Genomic DNA, 21,497 nt, shown 5'->3' on the forward strand with positions numbered 1-21,497 from the left:
TCTAACTAATAGAACTCCTACCTGATGTCATCACCGGTCTCATCTGTACTTGATGCCTGTGTTCTTCTCCACTAAGACATACTGTCAAACAAACATTATGTAATAGATTTTCCATATTACTTTTCCCATATTAATAATATTAAGAAATGTATCTGTTGGTATCAAGTGGCTCCCCTACACTTCCACCTAATGTTAGACCTACCTGTTGCCTTCCCCTGTCTTTCCTGATCCACCATCCTCACACATGAATGAAATTAACTCACTGTTAAATATAGCAGCCTAAATTCAATTCTTAAGTCAGCCTAGTGATGGCATCAGATCTCTTGAAAGAGTCCTGGCAGAAAGCGATGCATAAGTATGTAGTGTAACAACGCCCAGTTCCAGGAATGCACTAATATTTTGTTGGTTGTACCAGTTTGCAACAATTATTAGTTAACACTAAGTTGTCAACACTTCGGAAAAAACAATAATTCGTCATTACACTACATCCTTATGCATCGCTTACTGCCAGGACTTTTACATGCTTTTCCCAAATCACTGAAGTGACCTCGACGTCCGGGTTAGCAGTAGCATGAATCTGCCAGCTCTGTGTAGTAATGGTGTTGCGTGATCGAGATCGGCCCACGAGTAAACCGCTGTCTAGTATTGCTCTGAGCTGAAAAACTTTGCGCTGCGCAGCTCAAACAAGTAGCGTGGTTTCATTCCGCTTTCGTTTGCCGTGTGCCAGGAAAAAAAGGTCGCAAAATGAGACCATTTACTCGCAGTCTAGAGCCCTGTATAGTGCTGTATTTCTGCTTTACATGAGCGCCACCTATGGTCAGAGCGAATTTGTGTTTTTTTGCATTGATCTGAACTGACAAATTAGACATTCGTGTTGGTTGAACAAGTTAATAGATATCAATCAACAAAGTGTCCTGTGCTCATCACACCGGCTATAGGTGGAGAGGAGAGATTTGGCTATAGGGTGATATGTGGCTAACTTACACAGAAGAGACTTTGTTGCTCAGCACATGAAAATAAACTACTTACCGTGATCTCAGACTGTGCTTAAGTGGTTTCTCCACTGCATGGATCTTCATGTGTAGATTCAGGCGACTTTTAATAGAGAAACTCTTTCCACACTGATCACACGTGTGCGGCTTCTCTCCAGTGTGGATCTCATGTGTTTTCAGATATGCTAAATGACTGAATCTCTTGTCACAGTGTGAACACTTGTAAGGTTTTTCTCCAGTGTGGATCATCTCATGTCTTTTCAGATATGCTAAATGACTGAATCTCTTGTCACAGTGTGAACACTTGTATGGTTGTTCTTCAGTGTGGATCATCTCATGTGTTTTCAGATTTGATGACAGACTGAATCTCCTGTCACAGTGTGAACACTTGTAAGGTTTTTCTCCAGTGTGGATCATCTCATGCGTTTTCAGATGTTCTGATCGACTGAATCTCTTGTCACAGTGTGAACACTTGTAAGGTTGTTCTCCAGTGTGGATCCTCTCATGTGTTTTCAGATGTTCTGATCGACTGAATCTCTTGTCACAGTGTGAACACTTGTAAGGTTGTTCTCCAGTGTGGATCCTCTCATGTGTTTTCAGAGATGATGGCTGATTGAATCTCTTGTCACAGTGTGAACACTTGTAAGGTTTTTCTCCAGTGTGGATCCTCTCATGTGTTTTCAGATTTGCTGACAGACTGAATCTCTTGTCACAGTGTGAACACTTGTAAGGTTTTTCTCCAGTGTGGATCATCTCATGTCTTTTCAGATATGCTAAATGACTGAATCTCTTGTCACAGTGTGAACACTTGTATGCTTGTTCTCCAGTGTGGATCATCTCATGGGTTTTCAGATTTGCTGACAGACTGAATCTCTTGTCACAGTGTGAACACTTGTAAGGTTTTTCTCCAGTGTGGATCATCTCATGTGTTTTCAGATGTTCTGATCGACTGAATCTCTTGTCACAGTGTGAACACTTGTAAGGTTGTTCTCCAGTGTGGATCATCTCATGTGTTTTCAGAGATGATGGCTGATTGAATCTCTTGTCACAGCATGAACACTTGTAAGGTTTTTCTCCAGTGTGAATTCTCTGGTGCAGTTTTAAACTGTTTGCTGTAGTAAAAGTCCTCTCACACTCAAAGCACATGTACTCTCTTACATCAGTGTGCATTTTCTGATGCCTATGTAAATACAGCAGAAGTGAAAAACTCTTTCCACACACAGAACATAAATGTGGCTTCTCCTTCGTATGAACTGTCAAGTGTGTCTTCAGGACTGATGCCCTAAGAAATGTTTTGTCGCAGTGATCACATGAGAACGGCTTTTCTCCAGTGTGGATCCTCATGTGTTGATTATGATTTGCTCTGTCTTTGAAACTCTTCCCGCATTGATCACATAAGAACGGCTTCTCTCCAGTGTGGATCCTCATGTGAACATTAAGGCATGATGATTGGCTGAAACTCTTCCCGCATTGATCACATGAGAACGGCTTCTCTCCGGTGTGGATCCTCATGTGATTCTCAAGACTTTGTTTGCTTGTGAAACTCTTTCCACACTGAGTGCAGGTGAAAGATTTCTTGGCTCTTGTTTCCTTTAAAAATGCCAGTTCTTCACTCTCCTCCTTCACTTCCATCAGTTCATCACTCTCCTCCTTCACTTCACTCAGTTCATCACTCTCCTCCTTCACTTCACTCAGTTCTTCACTCTCCTCCTTCACTTCCATCAGTTCATCACTCTCCTCCTTCACTTCACTCAGTTCTTCACTCTCCTCCTTCACTTCACTCAGTTCTTCACTCTCCTCCTTCACTTCCATCAGTTCATCACTCTCCTCCTTCACTTCACTCAGTTCTTCACTCTCCTCCTTCACTTCACTCAGTTCTTCACTCTCCTCCTTCACTTCACTCAGTTCTTCACTCTCCTCCTTCACTTCACTCAGTTCTTCACTCTCCTCCTTCACTTCCATCAGGTCTGACATGAAAGAAAAAAAGTATTAAATTTAATTTTCAGTGCATCAAAATAATTAACCGAGAGAAATATAAAGTGAAAGGACATGAAAGTGAGCCCTGATGTAATGGTAGAAAGTAGACAACTGCTATAAAATATTATGATAATTTAATGCCTTTTTATAAATTGATTATATGAAACTTTCCATGATTGTGAAGAGGTGGAAAAGTTGGCGTCAAAATTGAATTGATAATTTGCATCTGCCTATTATCATCTGGAGATATACAGTCCCCTCCAAAAGTATTGGAACAGTGGCAATTCCTTTCATTTTTCTGTAGACTGAAAATATTTGGGTTTGACATCAAAAGATGAATATGAGGGAAGAGATCAACATTTCAGCTTTTATTTCCAGGTATTTTCATCTGGATCTGATACACAACTTAGAAGATAGGCTATAACCTTTTGTTTGAACCCAACCATTGCTCATGTGACCAAAAGTATTGGAACATGTGACTGGCAGGTGTGTTTTGTTGCCCTGGTGTGTACTATTACATTGATTATTCAAACAATAAATAGCACTGAATGTCTGCGCTCAGTTTCAGACTTTGGTTTTGCCTGTGCAGACTGCATTTATAGTTAGACGTGTAACCAACATGAAAACCAGAGAGCTGTCCATGGGTGAAAAACAAGCAATTGTGAAGCTGAGAGAAGATGGAAAATCAATCAGAGCCATTGCAAAAACATTGGCCATAGCCAGTACAACCATTTGGAATGTCCTGAGATTAACCTTTACCAAAGTGATGGAAAGGCTAAAGTTTGGAGAAAAAAAGGATCTGCTCATGACCCTAAACACACAAGCTCATCTGTGAAACACGGTGGAGGTAATGTCATGGCTTGGGCTTGCATGGCTTCTTCTGGGTCGGGCTCATTAATCTTCACTGATGTTGTAACACATGATGGCGGCAGCAGCAAAATGAACTCAGAAGTGTTTTGTCTGCCAATTTACAGAAAGATGCAACCAAACTGATTGGGAGATCTTTCATCATGCAGCAAGATAATGACCCAAAACACAGTGCCAAAACAACAAAGGAGTTCATCAGGGTCAAGAAGTGGAAAGTTTTAGACTGGCCAAGTATATTTCCAGACTTAAACCCTATATAGAGCATGCTTTTTACCTGCTAAAAAAGAGACTGAAGGGAGTAACCCCCCAAAACAAATAACAACTGAAAAAGGCTGCGGTGAAAGCCTGGAAAAGCATTACAAAAGAAGAACGCAGAAGTTTGGTGATGTCAATGGGTCACAGGCTTGATGCAGTTATTGCAAGCAAAGGATTTGCAACTAAATATTAAGTCTTATTCACTTGATGAATAAGGACCGGGAACACTTCCCATAAATCCTGATTAACTTGGTACATCATAAAAAGGATGGCGTATATGCTAATATTAGTCTCTCTGTTTATCCCGAGGTTTACCGCTGTCCGCCAGATCCAGGCCGTATCCAGATCTGATGAAGGACCTGCACCAGGACACAAAGACAACGCAGTCCTTAAAGGGATAGTTCACTTTGAAATTAATTTTTGGTATGTTTTAGCTTACCTCAAGGGCATCCAAGATGTAGGTGTCTTTTTTTCCGCAGTAGTTTCAATTTTGATATTTTTAGGTCAAACCGTTCTTGTCTGTCAGTCATATAATGCAGGTCAATGGTCACTGTCTCAAAGAGCATGCACTAGGGGTGTAAATCAGACAGTTCATCACGATACGATACGATATCGATTCTCTCAGCCAGCGATACGATATTTGCCGATACTTCAAAAAATTCTACGATACGATTCGATTCAGGGCTATATCGATCGATTAATCGATATTTAGATATTATGTTCACACAACCAGTTACGTTTTTATTAACTCACAAATGCAACCAAAATATATAACATGAATGTTTAACCCTCTGGGGTCCTTCGGGTCCAAATGGACCCGAAGCGTTTAAATATATATATTTTTTAAATCATAGCTTCATCGGAATGGTCCGATATTTGGTGACTTTGTTGGTACTTGGTATATGAACACCCCAAAAAATTGGGGACAGGATTTGAATAGTCTAAGTGGTTGTAAAAAAAATAGTCACACTCAGGACCTTCGGGTCCAAATGGACCCGCCATAGGAAATGAATGGGAAAATGGCAAAAATGTGAAAATGCTGAGTTTTTTTGTGCGTACAATCTACAAATCAGCCACGATCCAGAAAAAAAGCACACAATAGTAAAGGGGTGAATCTATAAAACATCAAGAGTGCAAAACAGACACATCCACAAACACACACACACACACAAACACACTTTTATACACATACACACTAATAAATTCAGATTACAAAAATCTGTTTTGAATTTTTAAAAATCACAGCTTCATCGGACTGTTACGAAACTAGGTGACTTTTATGGTATTAGGTATGTGAACACACAAAAATATTGAGGTCATGATCCAAGCATGCTAAGTGGTCGTCACACTTCTGCTCTTTGGTCAAAATGACCCCCATAGGAAATGAATGGGAAATTGTCAAAAATATGAAAACAGAGTTTTTTTTGTGCATACAATCTACAAATCAGCCAGGATGCAGAAAAAAAGGACTCAACAGTGAAGGGGTGAATCTCTAAAACATCAAGAGTGCAAAACAGACACACACACACACACACTTATACACACTAGAACACACACACACACACACAAATGAAAGCTAATTTTAGGAAATGTGTGAAATAATAGAATAGCCTATGTAAATAGTATGCAAATAATTTAAATATATAGTTATGATATTTAAAACACTTTTTACATTTTTCTATTTTCCATTGTTTGATAATAATTATACTTTTACTGTTATTTTAGTTTTTTTATCATTATTTGATGTTACCAGTTACTCTTCATTGAATTTGTTCATTGAATTTTCAGTTACTGTTCATTGTTCAGTTACTGTTCAAAATGTTTATTGTGAAAGATTAATAAAAATATTTGCATTTTCAAAAAGAATTGCATTTTTATTAAGTTAGAATTAAGTTAAAATTAAACATTGGGTAATAAAATGCTTTCCATTTGTTCTCTTTCTAATGCAATGGTCAGGTTTGACTGTATTATAAAGTAAAATTGGAACTTCAAATTACCATTTAAACCAACCAAACAAACAAACAAACAAAAAAGACAAAAATAGTCTTTGAGAATCTGTTATTATATTTTAAAATCAACAACCTCAAAAAAAATGGGCAAATATGTGCAAAAATCACTAGAATTCGCAAGCCTTTCTACAGAGAGCTGTAAATCCATCTAGTGGTAAAAATGTGCTATTGCGTGATAAAAATGCTCAGTGTGTCCACCTGGTGGCACCCATCTCATTTCAAAAATTGCTTTCATGAGGCCTAGGCTTGACTCTAAAATGAAATACAGCTTTAATAAAAAAAATATAAAAAAATAATATATATATAAAAAAATTCTATTATATTCAATGGGAAAAAATGGGTCATAATTATTGCATAAATATTAATTATAAATCATAAAATTATCTCAAAACACCCAAAAAGAAAAAATATTATTAAAAAAAAGAAAAAAAAAATTTTTTTTTATTTTTTTTTTTATATATATGAATCCCGCCCTCCGGGTCCATTTGGACCCGAAAGTCCCAAGTGTGACTGTTAAACGAAGGACCCCAGAGGGTTAATTAAACTCTTTGAAAATTGTACACCCTCTCCCAATTGGGACATTTACAACAGAAGAGGTCATTTGCAAGTACTCTGTTTTTGTTAATTTTCATAAATCATGTTTTTTATTATTATTATTGTGCATTCCAAGTAATATCAATCAAACTGCAGCTGGGTTGTTTTGATTATTAATAATAATAATAACTTAAATACAGGTAAATTACAAAATCAAAGTTAATTGAAAGTATGCTTTAATATGTTAAAAGTTTTTTTTGTTTTTTTTTGCAGAGCAGATTCACATTTCTCTGAGTCAAACAAAATCAAGTAATTGCTATGATAAATAATACAACACTCGGTTAATCTTCGTAACGTTAATCTCCTCAGCTGACATAGACGCCTGACAAACTTTGTTGTTGTGATAACGTACACGCAGTACAGAGAGCTTTTCTCTCACCACTAAACGAACTGCTTTAGTAAGGTTCTGTGAAAATGTTTCCGGTTTTATTTTCCTTTTACGCCCTGAAGAAGATATCACGAGTTCATTGAAATTATCCACCCTCGATCACTTAGTCAGCTTTGACGAAACTCCTCTTAGCCAGCGCGTCTTTTCAAAGTGACATCTGACCTGAATACTGCGCGCTGAGTAGCTAAAACGGACTCGCGTTCACCAACAAGGGTGCGAGTGCTTGTCTCTGCTCTGTAAAACATGAACTCGCGATGCCTTGACAGCGGACAACCGGCTTTTGTGAAAAAACTTAGGGTTTAGTCAGTCTTGTCAGGCGTCTATTTCAGATGAGGAGATTAACGTTATAAAGACACACCGGCAGGCGGTTGGTGAGTAAACGAAAATGTGCGCTTTGGCGGAAGGATGTTACGTGAGAATGTGGAGTGTCAAAATAAAGGTGTAACGTATATCGATATTTTAAGAGTGGAATCGATGCATCGTATCGTTAGACGTTATATCGATGCATCGATCCATATCAATGTATCGTTACACCCCTAGCATGCACAGAGTCCAAATTAAAACAATTCCCGTCGTCCAAATTAAACAATTTATGCATAGATATATACACTAGATATCGCCTTAAAGACATTCGTTCCAATGAACTGCCGTAGACAAGGCGACATCTAGTGTGTATCTATGCACCAGTCTGCGTACACGTCAGATCAGATAACTCGGACATGGCTGTGTATAAGTGGTAAAAACGATATAAATACTGTTCGTTTTCTCACACAAACCGCTCGTTTCGTGTCTTAGGCCATCAATGTGTACTTACGATGGGGAATTGTTTAATTTGGACGACGGGGAATTGTTTTAATTTGGACTCTGTGCATGCTCTTTGAGACAGTGACCATTGTTCTGCATTATATGACTGACAGACAAGAACGGTTTGACCTAAAAATATCAAAATTGAAACTACTGCGGAAAAAAAGACACCTACATCTTGGATGCCCTTGAGGTAAGCTAAAACATACCAAAAAATTAATTTCAAAGTGAACTATCCCTTTAAGTGTCAACTAGTCTCTCCCCTGTGAAGGCCTCCTTCCCTTTACCTCTATACAGGTAAAACTGTGTCGGGATAATTCTGGTTTGCGTGGCTACGCAGACGTGACAATTTCGGAATTATAAATTAAGGCCTAACAAGTAGTTTGTTGAGGGTTGATCTGTGAAAGACTACACATCTGCGCACATATATATCCAAACGCGCATACTTAGACCGAACACGTGATGCGCATGTGCGCGCCGTCTGCGTGTTTGAGGTTAGCGCAGAGAAAACGGATAATCGTTTGCTCTTTCGAACCTATTTCAGGGAGTGCGTTCTCGAGACACCAGGCACTTTTTGTGTGGATGGGCGGCCGGAACGCGTTAAGGGTTTTCTGTTAGAATAGTGTCGTGTTAGCGGCCCCTAAGTTAATGACTAATGATCTTCGCAACTTTACTGTTACGCTAATTTCTATTATCACTGTAAAGCTGCTTTGAAACAATCCATACTGTTAAAAGCGCTATATAAATGAAGGTGACTTGACTTGACTTAAAACACAATGGGCGAATGTATCAAAGGCTTTTTGTAAGTCTAACATAGGAATGTTAACCGATGACCGTTTGACCGATGGTTGACCGCATCAACGTTAACCGATCAAAGTTGTAGGTAAAACACAAAAAAAGTGATCTCTAAATTAGGCTATTATAGACAGTGGACTAAACACTACTACAGTTAGCCATCTCATTCCAAGATCTTTTTGTGTGAAGTGAACAAATCCCTCACACTCATTTTTGCATAACTCACCTGTTTGTACTTAATAAACCAATAAAAACATTTGGCGCGAGGTCACAGCGTTTGGGTTCGCGCGCTCACAAGGTTTGCGAAAAGTAAAGGCTACAGGCTAAAACACTCGAGGTTAGAGCCAGGGCAGACGACAGGATGAAGCGTGCAAAGAAAAGTAGTATGTGGGACCATTTCACCAAAAAGAATGACAGATGTAAGTTGCAACTTGTGTGATACAGTGCTTAAATACAGTAGTAGCACATCATCTATGATGTATCACCTGAAAACGCGACACCTGATGATCATCATCTTTCTTTATTATTGTTAGCACTACCTCAAACTAAAGCGTTGTCTCTTCGGAGCTGTCATTTTCTTCAAATGAGCTTCTAACGCTAGACAAACGCCTTTATTTTCAACGCGATCACCTTGTACCCAAACCATTTCGAAACTTAAGGAGCCATTTGTCCTCCGATTACATACAAGCTCCTCGGCGCCGCGTTTGCGGGACTCATGTTTCACGCTGTAGGGGATTTAAAAAAAGTGACGTGAGTGGAAGGGCCGGGAGGCAGAGCGGCAGAGAGATGCGACAGAGTTGCGAAATTGCAGGCACGGCTCGAAATGGCTGTTATTTCAAATAGCGTAGCATATTTTAAACTAATCGGTTAAAACGGTCATCGGTTAACTAATCGGTTCAACCGGCTAATGAGGCTCGGTGGTCGGTCAAGAAAATTTTTAGTTTTCGCCATCCCTAGTCTAACATGACCATGCCACAGAAGTTTCCATTATCTACCTCCTTTTTTATATAGGCTAGTCAGTTAGAAACAGTAAACAGGAATCCGTAGAGTGTGATTTACGAAAGCCAGACTGGAACTCATGAAGTAGGTTTTGTGATTTCAAGTAATTATCAATCTGTTCAAAAATGATCCCTTCAATTATCTTTGACAGACAACCGAGAATTGAGACAGGTCTATAATTACCAGGGTCTAGTTTACTCCCTTTCTTATATAATTGAATCACTCTGGCAATCTTGAGGTCATTGGGAAAGTATCCTTGTTCTTATCGACCTGTTTATAGTAATGCTCAGAGTAATGATCTCAGCGGCATCCCTCACGATTCTAGATGGAATCGAATCTAATCCTGTGGCTTTAGAGACATCAAGCCTCTTCAGCTTCTCAAGAACAAGTGCCTCCCTCACCAGTGGTTTTGTTACACTTTAGTGCATTGTTATATTATATTGTGTGTTTTTTTGTGGATGTTTTGGTGAGATATGTCTTCGCTATTTATCTAATAATTTATTCTCTTTGTGATTTTTGACTATTCTATATTACGTAACCAGGTGATTGTCACATGACAAACTAATTGCTGCTTAAAAGGACTCTGAGTATGTTTGCTACCCACACCCTGATGAAGGCTCAATAGCCACAACGTGTTGGTGTGCGGTTATTTATGTAATTTTGTCAAGTCATCTTCATTTATATAGCGCTTTGAACAATGTAGATTGTTCCAAAGCAGCTTTACAGTGATAACAGGAAATTAAAGTAACAGAGATTGTTCTGGCTTTATAGCAGCTCTAGAATAAAGTTATTTCCAGCTAAAGTTAGTTTTGACTGATTTACTTCCGTCGCAACGATCATTAGTTATTAACTTAGGGGCCGCTAACACAACACCGTTTTAACAGAAAACTCTTAAGTTCTTTCTGCACAAACTTCAAAAACGCGAACCAGTGAGAACGCTGATGGTGTCCACATGCGTATTGCGAGTTCAGTCTATAGGTATGTGCGTTTGAATATATGTGAGCAGGCGTGTAGTAGGGGTGTGCGATATGACGATTTTTTATCGTGGACGATTAAAATGTCTCCACGATCTGCTTTTGAAGAAATATCGTAGTATCGCGCATTCTCAGTTGCTGTTCTGGCGCCTCTGTCCCAACATACTGAACAACGCGACGTATATTCAGATAAAATGTTAACGCAGCGGAACGGGACACTACAGTTCACAAAAGTTCATAATTTGCATGTGCTTTAATGCCTTGTCGGTTAAACATTTAATTTGCGTGCTGATGCGCTGTTCTAACGTGTGCGTTTCTCAGCGCGTAACGTACATGTGAAGCTCACATGCACTAAAAGCCTGTCTACCAGCGCCTGGATACTGGTCTAAGTTATCTTTCGAGTCTTATTGTGCTAATACTGTCAAATACACACAAGGTTTACATAAACAAAGTCGGTGATGTCTAAAGTGAAAGCAAACTTGAGAAAATTGAGAGAAAATCTGCTTGTCAAATGCGTGTATAAAAGACGCGTCGAGTGCAGCTCTTAAAGAGACAGTAGCAATTGTAAACACGCTGCCGTTTGTCCTTAAAGGGATAGTTCACCCAAAAATAAAAATGATCTCATTATTTACGCACTATAATGTTGTTCCAAGCCTGTATTAATTTCCTTCTAATATTTTCTAATATTTTTCTAATATTAATATTTTGAAGAATGTGGCTATACAAACAGTAGCTGGTCCCCATTGACTTCCATAGGAGAAAAATATACTATGGAAGTCACATTCTTCCAAATAACTTTTATTTTCAACCGAAGAAAGAAACTTATTCGAGTTTAAAACAACTTGAGTAAATTATGACAATTTGACTTTTTAGGAGAACTATCCCTTTATTGTTAATAAAACAACAAAATGCAAAGAGAAAATCACTCACTGCTCTTGACTGATAACTTTAATAGTAGCTTTAATAAGTATCAATTTATAATTTATACAGTGAAGTCTATGTTTTGTTTTATTTTTATATTTGTTCATTTAATTACTTTCTTCAATGCTACTGTTAAATACACCTGTAGCTGAAAACATAGCACTGTTTATTTAATTTGTATATTAAGTTGTGTGTGTAATGTGTATCTTTGATCTTAATATTTAATAACAAAGAAAATAATGACAAATATTTTTTATCTTCGCCCCGTCTGCCATTCTTTTTTATTTTATATTTTGTTACCTAAGGCTTTGTTTTTAAAATATGGACATTAGTTTGGCTGTAATGCTCAGTCACAAAATAGTAAAACCAACATAAAAAATAATCGTGATAAAATCGTTAATCGTGATTTTCCTGAAAAAAAACGTGATATGATATTTTTACCATATCGCCCACCCCTAGCGTGTAGTCCTTATCTACAAACCAACCCTCAACAAACTACTTGTCTGGCCTTAATTTGTAATACTGAATTTTAACCGCTTCCGTGTAGCCACGCGGACCGGAATTATCCCGACAACGCTTTATCTGTAGAGAGGTAAAGGGAGGGGATGGAGGCCTTCACAGGGGAGAGACTAGTTGACACTTCAGGACTGCGTTGTCATCGTGTCCAGGCTAGGGGTGTAACGATACACGTATTCATATTTAACCGTTCGGTACGAGGCTTTCGGTTCGGTACGCATTACAAACCGAACGATTCGGTGCGACCAAAATTTTGTTAGCAGTCGTGCTGACACCACAACGTTGCCCAACAAGCGGAACGAAACTGCGCTAAGCTTTTTTGACTTCCTGCTCAGCTACTGTTCGGACGCTTTTGCTTACTGCTCCGCGCTTCTATACTTTTATATTTTATCTCCTTTTATCACCTAATTTTAACTTCAGCAAATCAGCACAGTGCTCAAACGACAAAGTTTGGATTACTACATAAACAGAATTCTTTCACCCGACCAGCTTACATTCCGGGGAAAGGAAAACACAACTGCCTACATTCATACGGATAAGAAAGAAAATGCCTCTTCTGGTTCAAGAATCTACTTGCTGCACTTACTGCCACAGACTTTTACAAAGGATTGCAGTTCTTGAAACAAAGTTATTTACGGGGCCACCAGACCAGACGGAACACACAACAGAGCTTCGTCATGGACGCCCTCAGCATATAGCCGGTGAGTCCCATGAAACTAGTGCTCCTCGACAGGTAGAGAAACAAGCCGATCGACTTACAAACCAATGGCACAAACAGGGAGCGAGACCCAAAGGCACTCGAGACATCAGATTGTCACAAGCCTCACATATTGCCGCAGTAGCATCCTCTACCCCAGATACAGCTCTGACAAGGATTGCAAACACTGGTCTCCTACCAACACCTATACATCTTGAGAACAGATTTGAAGTACTAATGAATGTAAATGAGGAATCCCCAAACGTGATGAATGTGATCGAACACAGACTGTATCAGCCAGTAGCTAACACTGATGCTAACTGGCGCTCAAGGTCGAGCAGACAGCGGCACTCAGCTCAGAGCACAGCCGAGCCCAGGACTCTGATAGTGGGGGACTCCATTGTGCCTTCCACAAGCAACAACTTCTGATATAAACAGGGAACTTCAGAACATTCTAATGAAACATAAGACTGCAAATCGACTCATCATTCATGTGGGGGAAGAATGATATTCATAAAGAGCAGTCAGAACTCCTTAAAGGGATAGTTCACTTTGAAATTAATTTTTGGTATGTTTTAGCTTACCTCAAGGGCATCCAAGATGTAGGTGTCTTTTTTTCCGCAGTAGTTTAAATTTTGATATTTTTAGGTCAAACCGTTCTTGTCTGTCAGTCATATAATGCAGGTCGATGGTCATTATCTCAAAACACAAGCACAGAGTCCAAATTAAAACAATTCCCCGTCGTCCAAATTAAACAATTCCCCATCGTAAGTACACATTGATGGCCTAAGACACGAAACGAGCGGTTTGTGTGAGGAAACGAACATTACCTTTTATATGCAGACATGTCGAAGTGCTCTGTTCTGACGTGTGCGCAGACTGGTGCATAGATATATACACTAGATGTCGCCTTAAAGACATTTGTTCCAATGAACTGCCGTAGACAAGGCGACATCTAGTGTGTATATATCTATGCACCAGTCTGCGCACACGTCAGATCAGAGCACTTCGACATGTCTGCATATAAAAGGTAAAAACGATATAAATACTGTTCGTTTTCTCACACAAACCGCTCGTTTCGTGTCTTAGGCCATCAATGTGTACTTACGATGGGGAATTGTTTAATTTGGACGACGGGGAATTGTTTTAATTTGGACTCTGTGCTTGTGTTTTGAGATAATGACCATCGACCTGCATTATATGACTGACAGACAAGAACGGTTTGACCTAAAAATATCAAAATTGAAAGTACTGCGGAAAAAAAGACACCTACATGTTGGATGCCCTTGAGGTAAGCTAAAACATACCAAAAATTAATTTCTATCCCTTTAAGAAGGATTTCAATGAACTTTTTGAAACACTTAAAGGAATAGTTCACTTTAAAATGAAAATTCTGTCATCATATACTCACCCTCATGTTGTTTCAAACCTGTATGAATTTCTTTCTTCTGCTGAACACAAAGGAAGATATTTAGAAGAATGTCAGTAACCAGGCAGTTTCTGGGTCCCATTGACTTCCATAGTATATTTTTTTCCTAATATGGAAGTCAACGGGACCCAGAAACTGCCTGGTTACTGACATTCTTCTAAATATCTTCCTTTCTGTTCAGCAGAAGAAATTCATACAGGTTTGAAACAACATGAGGGTGAGTATATGATGACAGAATTTTCATTTTAAAGTGAACTATTTCTTTAAAAGACTGAAAGTTCAAACATTCATCAGTGGGCCACTCCCAGCAAGAGGAACAAACAGGTTTTCACGGTTGCTTTGGCTCAATACATGGCTACAAAAAACCTGCAATATAAAAGGATTAGGGGTGTAACAATATATCGTGTCACAATATATCACAATACAAAAATGCAACAATATGTATCATGGATAGTGACAATACATATCGTGGATAATTCACCCAAAATAAAAATTACCCTGTGAGAAAAAATTTACGTTTTCAGAATCAGTAGTACTACATTAAACTAGGGATCGACCGATATGCATTTTTCAGGGCCGATGCCGATACCGATTATTACAGATCAAGTAGACCGATAACCGATATTTTGAACCGATGTGTCTAGTGTAAAAATTAAGAATAAAAAGGCCTGACAAAGACTCTCTTGAAATTATTTTAACATATCTTTAATTCTGAGAACTGTTCATAATAACAAAATTAATATTAATAATAACAACAAACATAAAAAGTGCTGGGAGCATCCAAAAAATAGAGGTGACTATTCAATTAATAGTCTAATACACATCAATGGATTAACTAAAAAAGCACACACACGCACGCATACATACTAGGGGTGTAACGGTTCACAAAATTCACGGTTCGGTTCGATACGATACACTTGTGTCACGGTTCGGTTCGGTACGTTTTCCATAGGCTACAGCAAAAATAAATAAATGCCAGGGAAATTTCCTTGAATTACATTTTTTTTTAATTATTATTTTATTTAATGAAACTAACATCATAAAGTATGATTTTTTTTTTTTTTTACTGAGCAATAATGGAGCTATACTTGACTCTTCTTATGAGCATATAAAACAAAACAGCTCCTTGGACAAAATTAAATGTAATATTGTAGTAGTAGGCTAGTTATAAACAAAGGTTTATTTTAGTTCAGATTAACATTTGAGGGCAGCAATTGTATTCATAATGTCAAAATAAAACAGACGTAATGTTACTTGAAAGCATTATAGCCCACTATTCTTGACAAACTTCCATACCTTGCAGTTAGTGTTACTACAGCAAATCCATTCCACGGTGAATGTTGCTGATTTGTGGACACTGGATAGTTCATTCATGGCACGATGTTTCTTCCTGGTTTCCACGTCAGCGCTGTTTGATCCGTTAATAACAGAGAAATGAGCATGTTTCTCACTAGATCTCGCAGCGATGTTATTACTTCAGTGGTGAATTCAAAAAGCATTTGAAATGTAAATGCTTTCTTTACTGGTCTGGATCTCTTAGCGCTGTGTGGTGTTGCTTGATCAGGCTCGCGCATAGGGCTCGCGAGTCCCGCTTCACAGGTCAAAACTGATAAACGGTCCACACAAACACAATCAGTTTCGTTCCTTACATTGCATTTGCCAGTTGATGTTGTGGTCGCGCCAGCCTCTATGAGCGCGCTTGCCACCCGCGACGCTCCTTCATTTGAAATAACGAAATTTTGGTCGGCAGAAAAAATGGTCCAACGAACCGTTCGGTACGTAATGCGTACCGAAAACCGAACCGAAAGCCTCGTACCGAACGGTTCGATACGAATTCGCGTATCGTTACACCCCTAATACATACATACATACATACATACATACTGACACTAGAGTCAGACCTTGGTTTCAGTAGTCATGTCAAAGCAATAACTAAATCAGTATACTATCATCTGACAAATATTGCAAGAATTAGATGCTTTGTTTCCAGACAAGACATAGGCCCCATTTACACTGCATGGTTCAAGTGACCCAATTCCGATTTTTTCCTCTCATGTGGCACAGATCGGATATGACCGGTGAACGTGTAATAGAGCCTGACCGATATATCGGCCGATATTAGGCATTTTTCAAACTATCGGTATCGGCATTTATAATGGCCGATAAATGAATATTTAAAAAATAAAATAAAAGCGGACGAAACACCCTTCAACCATGTTATGAGTGTTGGCGCTGCATAGTTTGTCCACCAGAGGGCACTCTACAAGGAAGATCGTTTGGGCTAGAGGAGTGGTTACGAACAGAGTCCAGAGTTCACCTGAGACGGGAGACGGCAGCGCCGGATGATTCTGTCAGCATTAAAGACTTTTAAAATAATTTAACTCGCGTTCATGTTTGAATGCCTTGTGTTTGTGATGCAAAAGACTATGCGTGCTAACCATTACCATAGTAAACATAGTAAACGCTTGAAGATACGCATAGTGTAAAAACATAGTGAACGCTTGAAGAAATCAGACCAATCATAAAGGCTATCACAGTCATGTTTTTATTTTATTTGTCAGTAGCCTACGTCTCGTCTCTTTATACCGGACTATCATGATAAAATAAAGCAACTTTTTTTTCGGGAGCTTCCTCTGTTTCTCTGACTGAAAATATCTATATGGGAGTCGAGAGAGTGCTAAAGCTCCTCAGGTCGTATTTTTTGTGGCATATATTTGTAGAAATGATCATTCTTTCTAAATGTGATGTAAATATGTCCTGTAACTACCAGATAAACAGTAACAGACGCGTCTGAAGAAGTAAGTGTGTCCTCTTTCTTTTGTGAAATAGACCTAACAGTAATTTATTTCTGAGTGACTAATGTGCAATTTTGACATAAATCAATTCATTATGATCAATGTATCACTTTTTATTGTAAACCTGTGGTAAAACATCAATGCTTGGGTTTTAAATATTCAAGTAAACAACAAAAATGCCAGCAAACGGCCGCTTTTATCATGTTTGTTTTCAACGCTGTTTCCAGTGATTTCTGATTAGTTTTCTGATAAAACTTCCATTTGTTGGTGAAATGATGGGTTAGTGTGACGTTGTTCCAGAGAGGCGTGTTACGGGCGTGTTTTAGTGAAGCGCTGTGGAGCTTCTGGCCCGACAGTGGAAACGCAGACCCGGTGCTATTAGCCCGAGGCTATCAGCCCGGCACGGCTCGCACTGGCCCGACAGTGGAAACGCGGCTAATGAGCTCGGAAATCACAACGAACTTATTCTGCCTAAATAAAGTAATGATTACTGTATTTATAACTAGCATATCTGTAGTTCCAGTCTCTGCATTGTAAAATGTAAGTTAGGCACGCGAGGAGTAAACATTTAGACATAGAGAAAAAGTATCAAACATAGCCTGTGCATAAAAGTTAGCTTTTCTTTTACACGTGTGTGAAATCCAAGTGTGCGTTGCTGACTTCGTTTAGCCGCAGCATTAACGAGTCACATAATGTATTTAGTGCATCACTAAGTAGTAGATTTTAGAAGGCAGGCAGCAAATGATGATTGAAAATGGTTTGTTGTAGCTTGATGGAATAGATGGATAGAATTAAAAGAGTGCAGGTAAAGGGATAAGCAAGTTGACATTGTAATTATAAGGTAGCTTATAACATTGACATTTGGCAGACGCTTTTATCAAAAGCGACTTACATTGCATTTCAAGGTACACATTTACAATCTTATCAGTTCTTCACACACACACACACACATTATTACATAATTGATTTATTACTGTCAATATTAATAACAATAGTCGACTTTTGTTCAAAGGACTTTAAGTTTCATATCTTAAGTTTGTATTTTTATACATTATATTTATCAGAACTTTAATATATTCTGTTCTGTTGTGACAATAAAACAAACAAGTTTATTTTTAAACTGCATTATCATATTATTTTAGTAAGGCTGAGGACTCTTAAATAACGACATATAACTAATGTTAGGGAAATCTGTTCATGTTTTGTTACGCGTTTCTGGATTAAAAAAATATATATATATAGGCCGATATATCGGAATATCGGATTTTTAAATCACCAAATATTTGTATCGGTATCGGCCTTAAAAATCCTTTATCGTCGGGCTCTAACGTGTAAGCAGGAAAAGAAAACGCATTGATTCCGATTTTCTCAGATCGGATTCAGGCCTCACTCATATGTGGTAATAAATCGGATATGAATCGGATACGTGCATTTGCGTGTGCCATGTAAGCAGACAAATCGGATATTCCCCAGTAAATGCAAGTCATACGTCATTAAAAAAAAGTGACGTCAACTGGACACCAACTGCGATCACATGACTTATTAATGGTGCGATGGAGGACGAAGGCTCAACACAGTGGAGAAGTTTTTTCTACGCCTTACGAGAGCAATGTTTTGCTGACCTTTGAAAATAGTGCAGAAAGCAAAACACTGGATAGAGATGTGCGGATGAGCTCCAACGTCACCCGAATCTGCAGCCAAAACCAAATCATCCACCCGCACCAATATTTTTGTCTGATTTAAGTATCCGCACCCGATGGTCAAATTATGTATTCTTATGTGTGGTTACGCGTGAGGATAAATGGATGATCATCACCTTCAACAGCGTACTCGAGGCGACGGTTGATGCGCACATCTAATACACTGATGAATGAGCGCTGCTTTTAAATGAACATTTCTTTAAAACTAAATTTAATTGACAGAATTTCATTTTCTTAATGGCATAAACAGGCTTTACTCCCTTGAAACTTAAACTGGAATGGAACATGCTCATATTTTAGAGAATGTAGTTAATATTTTCGTTAATAATGATTTATCTATCCACCTGAAATTAATCAGAATGGTATTTTTATTATCCACAGAGCCCCCGCGGATATAACCGCGATCCCCGCATCACTATAATAATTTTGTCTGCTTCTGCATCCATTGCATATCGAGCTGTTTTACTTCATTTTCTTCATTTGGTTGTTTCGGCAGTGTATAGTGTAAATGCAAATATCGGATACGGGTCACTTTTAAAAGATGATGTAAGCGGGTCGTCAAAAAAAATCGGATATAGTCAGCAAATCGGAATTGGGCATCAAGACCTGCAGCCTAGAGAAACTTGTTCATGCTTTCATCACCAGCAGGGTGGATTATTGCAATGGACTCCTCACTGGCCTTCCCAAAAAGACCATAAGACAGTTGCAGCTCATACAGCGATTTTGATATTCTAGGTATTATCAACTGGCCGGAATTTCGAGATCGCAATAGACGTGAAGGACTATAATGCGTTAAGAGCTCGCTCAAGCACTGTGGAGCTAAACCATTTAGTGCTTTGTAAGTAATCAGCAATATTTAAAAATGTATACGATGTTAATTAGGGAGCCAATGCAGTGTTGACAGAACTAGGGTTGTAGTTCGATACAAATAAAAATTCTGGCATCGGTATTGGCGAGTACATCTACCCATGTACCGATCCGAAACCATTTTATTAAACAATACCTAGTTATGCACGCTAGCTTTGCTTTACGCTGCAAATCGGAGACCAATTCTTCTTCGCTGCTCTAAACAGTGGTTGCTTGTGGCAACACAGGAAGTTGTGTTGTTGCCACAAGCAACCACTGTTTAGAGCAGCGAAGAAATGAAAACGCAAATTTTCAAATGCAGGCGCGTGGCAAGCGCATAATGTAAGAGACGCTGGCGCCCAATATCAAATGGCAAGCGTAATGAAAACGGAACAAAACTGCACTACTCCTTATTTTGTGCTTCACGGACCATTAAACAGTTTGGAACAATGCAGCGCGAGCCCATCTTCATCAAGCTATACTGTTACTACACAGCGCTAAGAGATCCAGTAAAGAAAGCATTTGAATTCGCCACTGAAGTAATAACATCGCTGCGAGATCTAGTGAGAAACATTCACATTTCTCCGTTATTAACGGATCAAACAGCGCTGACGTGGAAACCAGGAACATTGTGCTTTCAAATAACGTTTCGTTGGTTTTATTTTGACATTATGAATAAAATTGCTGCCCTCAAATGTTAATCTGAAATAAAATAAACCTTTGTTTATAACTACTACAATATTACATTTCATTTTTTTTATTAGGAGCTGTTTTTGTTTTATATGTCAAGTATAGCTCCATCAAAGTAAAAAATTATCATACTTTATGATAGTTTTAATAAAAAAAATAAATAAAAAAATGTAAATCAAGGAAATTTCTCTGGCATTTCTTTCTTTTTGCTGTATTGAAAACGTACCGAACCGTGACACCAGTGTATTGAACCAAACCGTGAAGTTTGTGGACCGTTACACCCCTATTATTCATATATCATTTTTTAGATTCCTAGATTTATTTGTAGCACTTTTTTATACAGTTATATTGTAAAACTAAAATACCTTTTATAAAATAATTATATCAATTCATACAGGGCTAGTATGAATTGCAGCTGTATACACACCCAGGTATCGGATTAGTACTCTGTATCGGCCGATACCCTGAGTCCAGGTATCGGAATCGGTATCGGGAAGGAAAAAAGGGTATCGGAACATCTCCGGACAGAACTGGGCTAATATGGTCATGTATGGGCTAATTTTGTAGTCGATCTAAGGCCCTGTTTACACGAGAACGCTCGCGGGTGAAAACGTAAAAATATTTTGATCAGATGTGCCTTTCGTTTAGACAGCGACGGCGTTTTTGGGGCTTCAAAACGCAAAAAAGTGAAACCACCCTCCTGAGAGGAAATCTTAAAAACGCTCCACCGTCGCGTTCCCGTCTAATGGGTAAAAACGTAGAAGGAAGGTTATACGCAGCCGCGCGGACTTGGTGTTGTTGTGTGGCAGTGCTTCACATTGCCACCTAGCCGCCTGGAGTGCATACTACATCGAATTTCACACAATTTTGCATCACCATATGCACGCAGCTTCCCATATTATTTTGCACAAAAAAAGAGCCTAATTGAGCAGACACGACTTTTTCTAGTATTTTAGACGTAAATGGAAGATTTGAAATGGGTCTGTAATTTGCTAATTCATTTGGATCTAATTGTGATTTCTTGATGAGAGGCTTAACAACGGCCAGCTTGAACGATCTTGAACATGACCTAGAGATAAAGACGAGTTGATAATATTGAGAAGAGGCTCTTCCACTACAGGGAACGACTCTTATCAGTGCTTTAGTGGGTGTTGGAGCTGATAAACATGTTGTTGTTTGAGATGCAGAGATTAGTTTATTTAGCTCTTCCTGTCCTATAGTTTAAAGCACTGTAATTGTTCTTTAGGGC

General features: G+C 38.6%; 1 protein-coding gene and 2 long non-coding RNA genes across 3 annotated transcripts in view; 1 reads left to right on the forward strand and 2 right to left on the reverse strand.

Annotated features, from left to right (window-relative positions):
• Positions 1-21,497, forward strand: part of LOC309502108 — a 105,018-nt gene that overhangs the window by 49,709 nt on the left and 33,812 nt on the right. The gene's annotated exons all lie outside the window — the stretch shown is intronic.
• LOC309501944 (uncharacterized protein) overlaps positions 1-21,497 on the reverse strand; it is a 33,612-nt gene that overhangs the window by 9,709 nt on the left and 2,406 nt on the right. Inside the window, exon 2 of the mRNA XM_082174237.1 lies at positions 1,030-2,959. Within this exon, the coding sequence (XP_082030363.1) occupies positions 1,030-2,959 (1,930 nt within the window). The remainder of the gene's footprint in view (positions 1-1,029; positions 2,960-21,497) is intronic.
• LOC309502112 lies at positions 15,291-16,301 on the reverse strand. Its single transcript, XR_014207165.1, has 2 exons — positions 15,531-16,301; positions 15,291-15,495 (listed from the first exon to the last, which is right to left on the reverse strand). It is a non-coding gene; the product is annotated as an uncharacterized lncRNA (long non-coding RNA).

This window comes from Leuciscus leuciscus (genome assembly GCF_965113295.1).
Source record: "Leuciscus leuciscus genome assembly, chromosome: 6".
Lineage (NCBI taxonomy): Eukaryota > Metazoa > Chordata > Actinopteri > Cypriniformes > Leuciscidae > Leuciscus > Leuciscus leuciscus.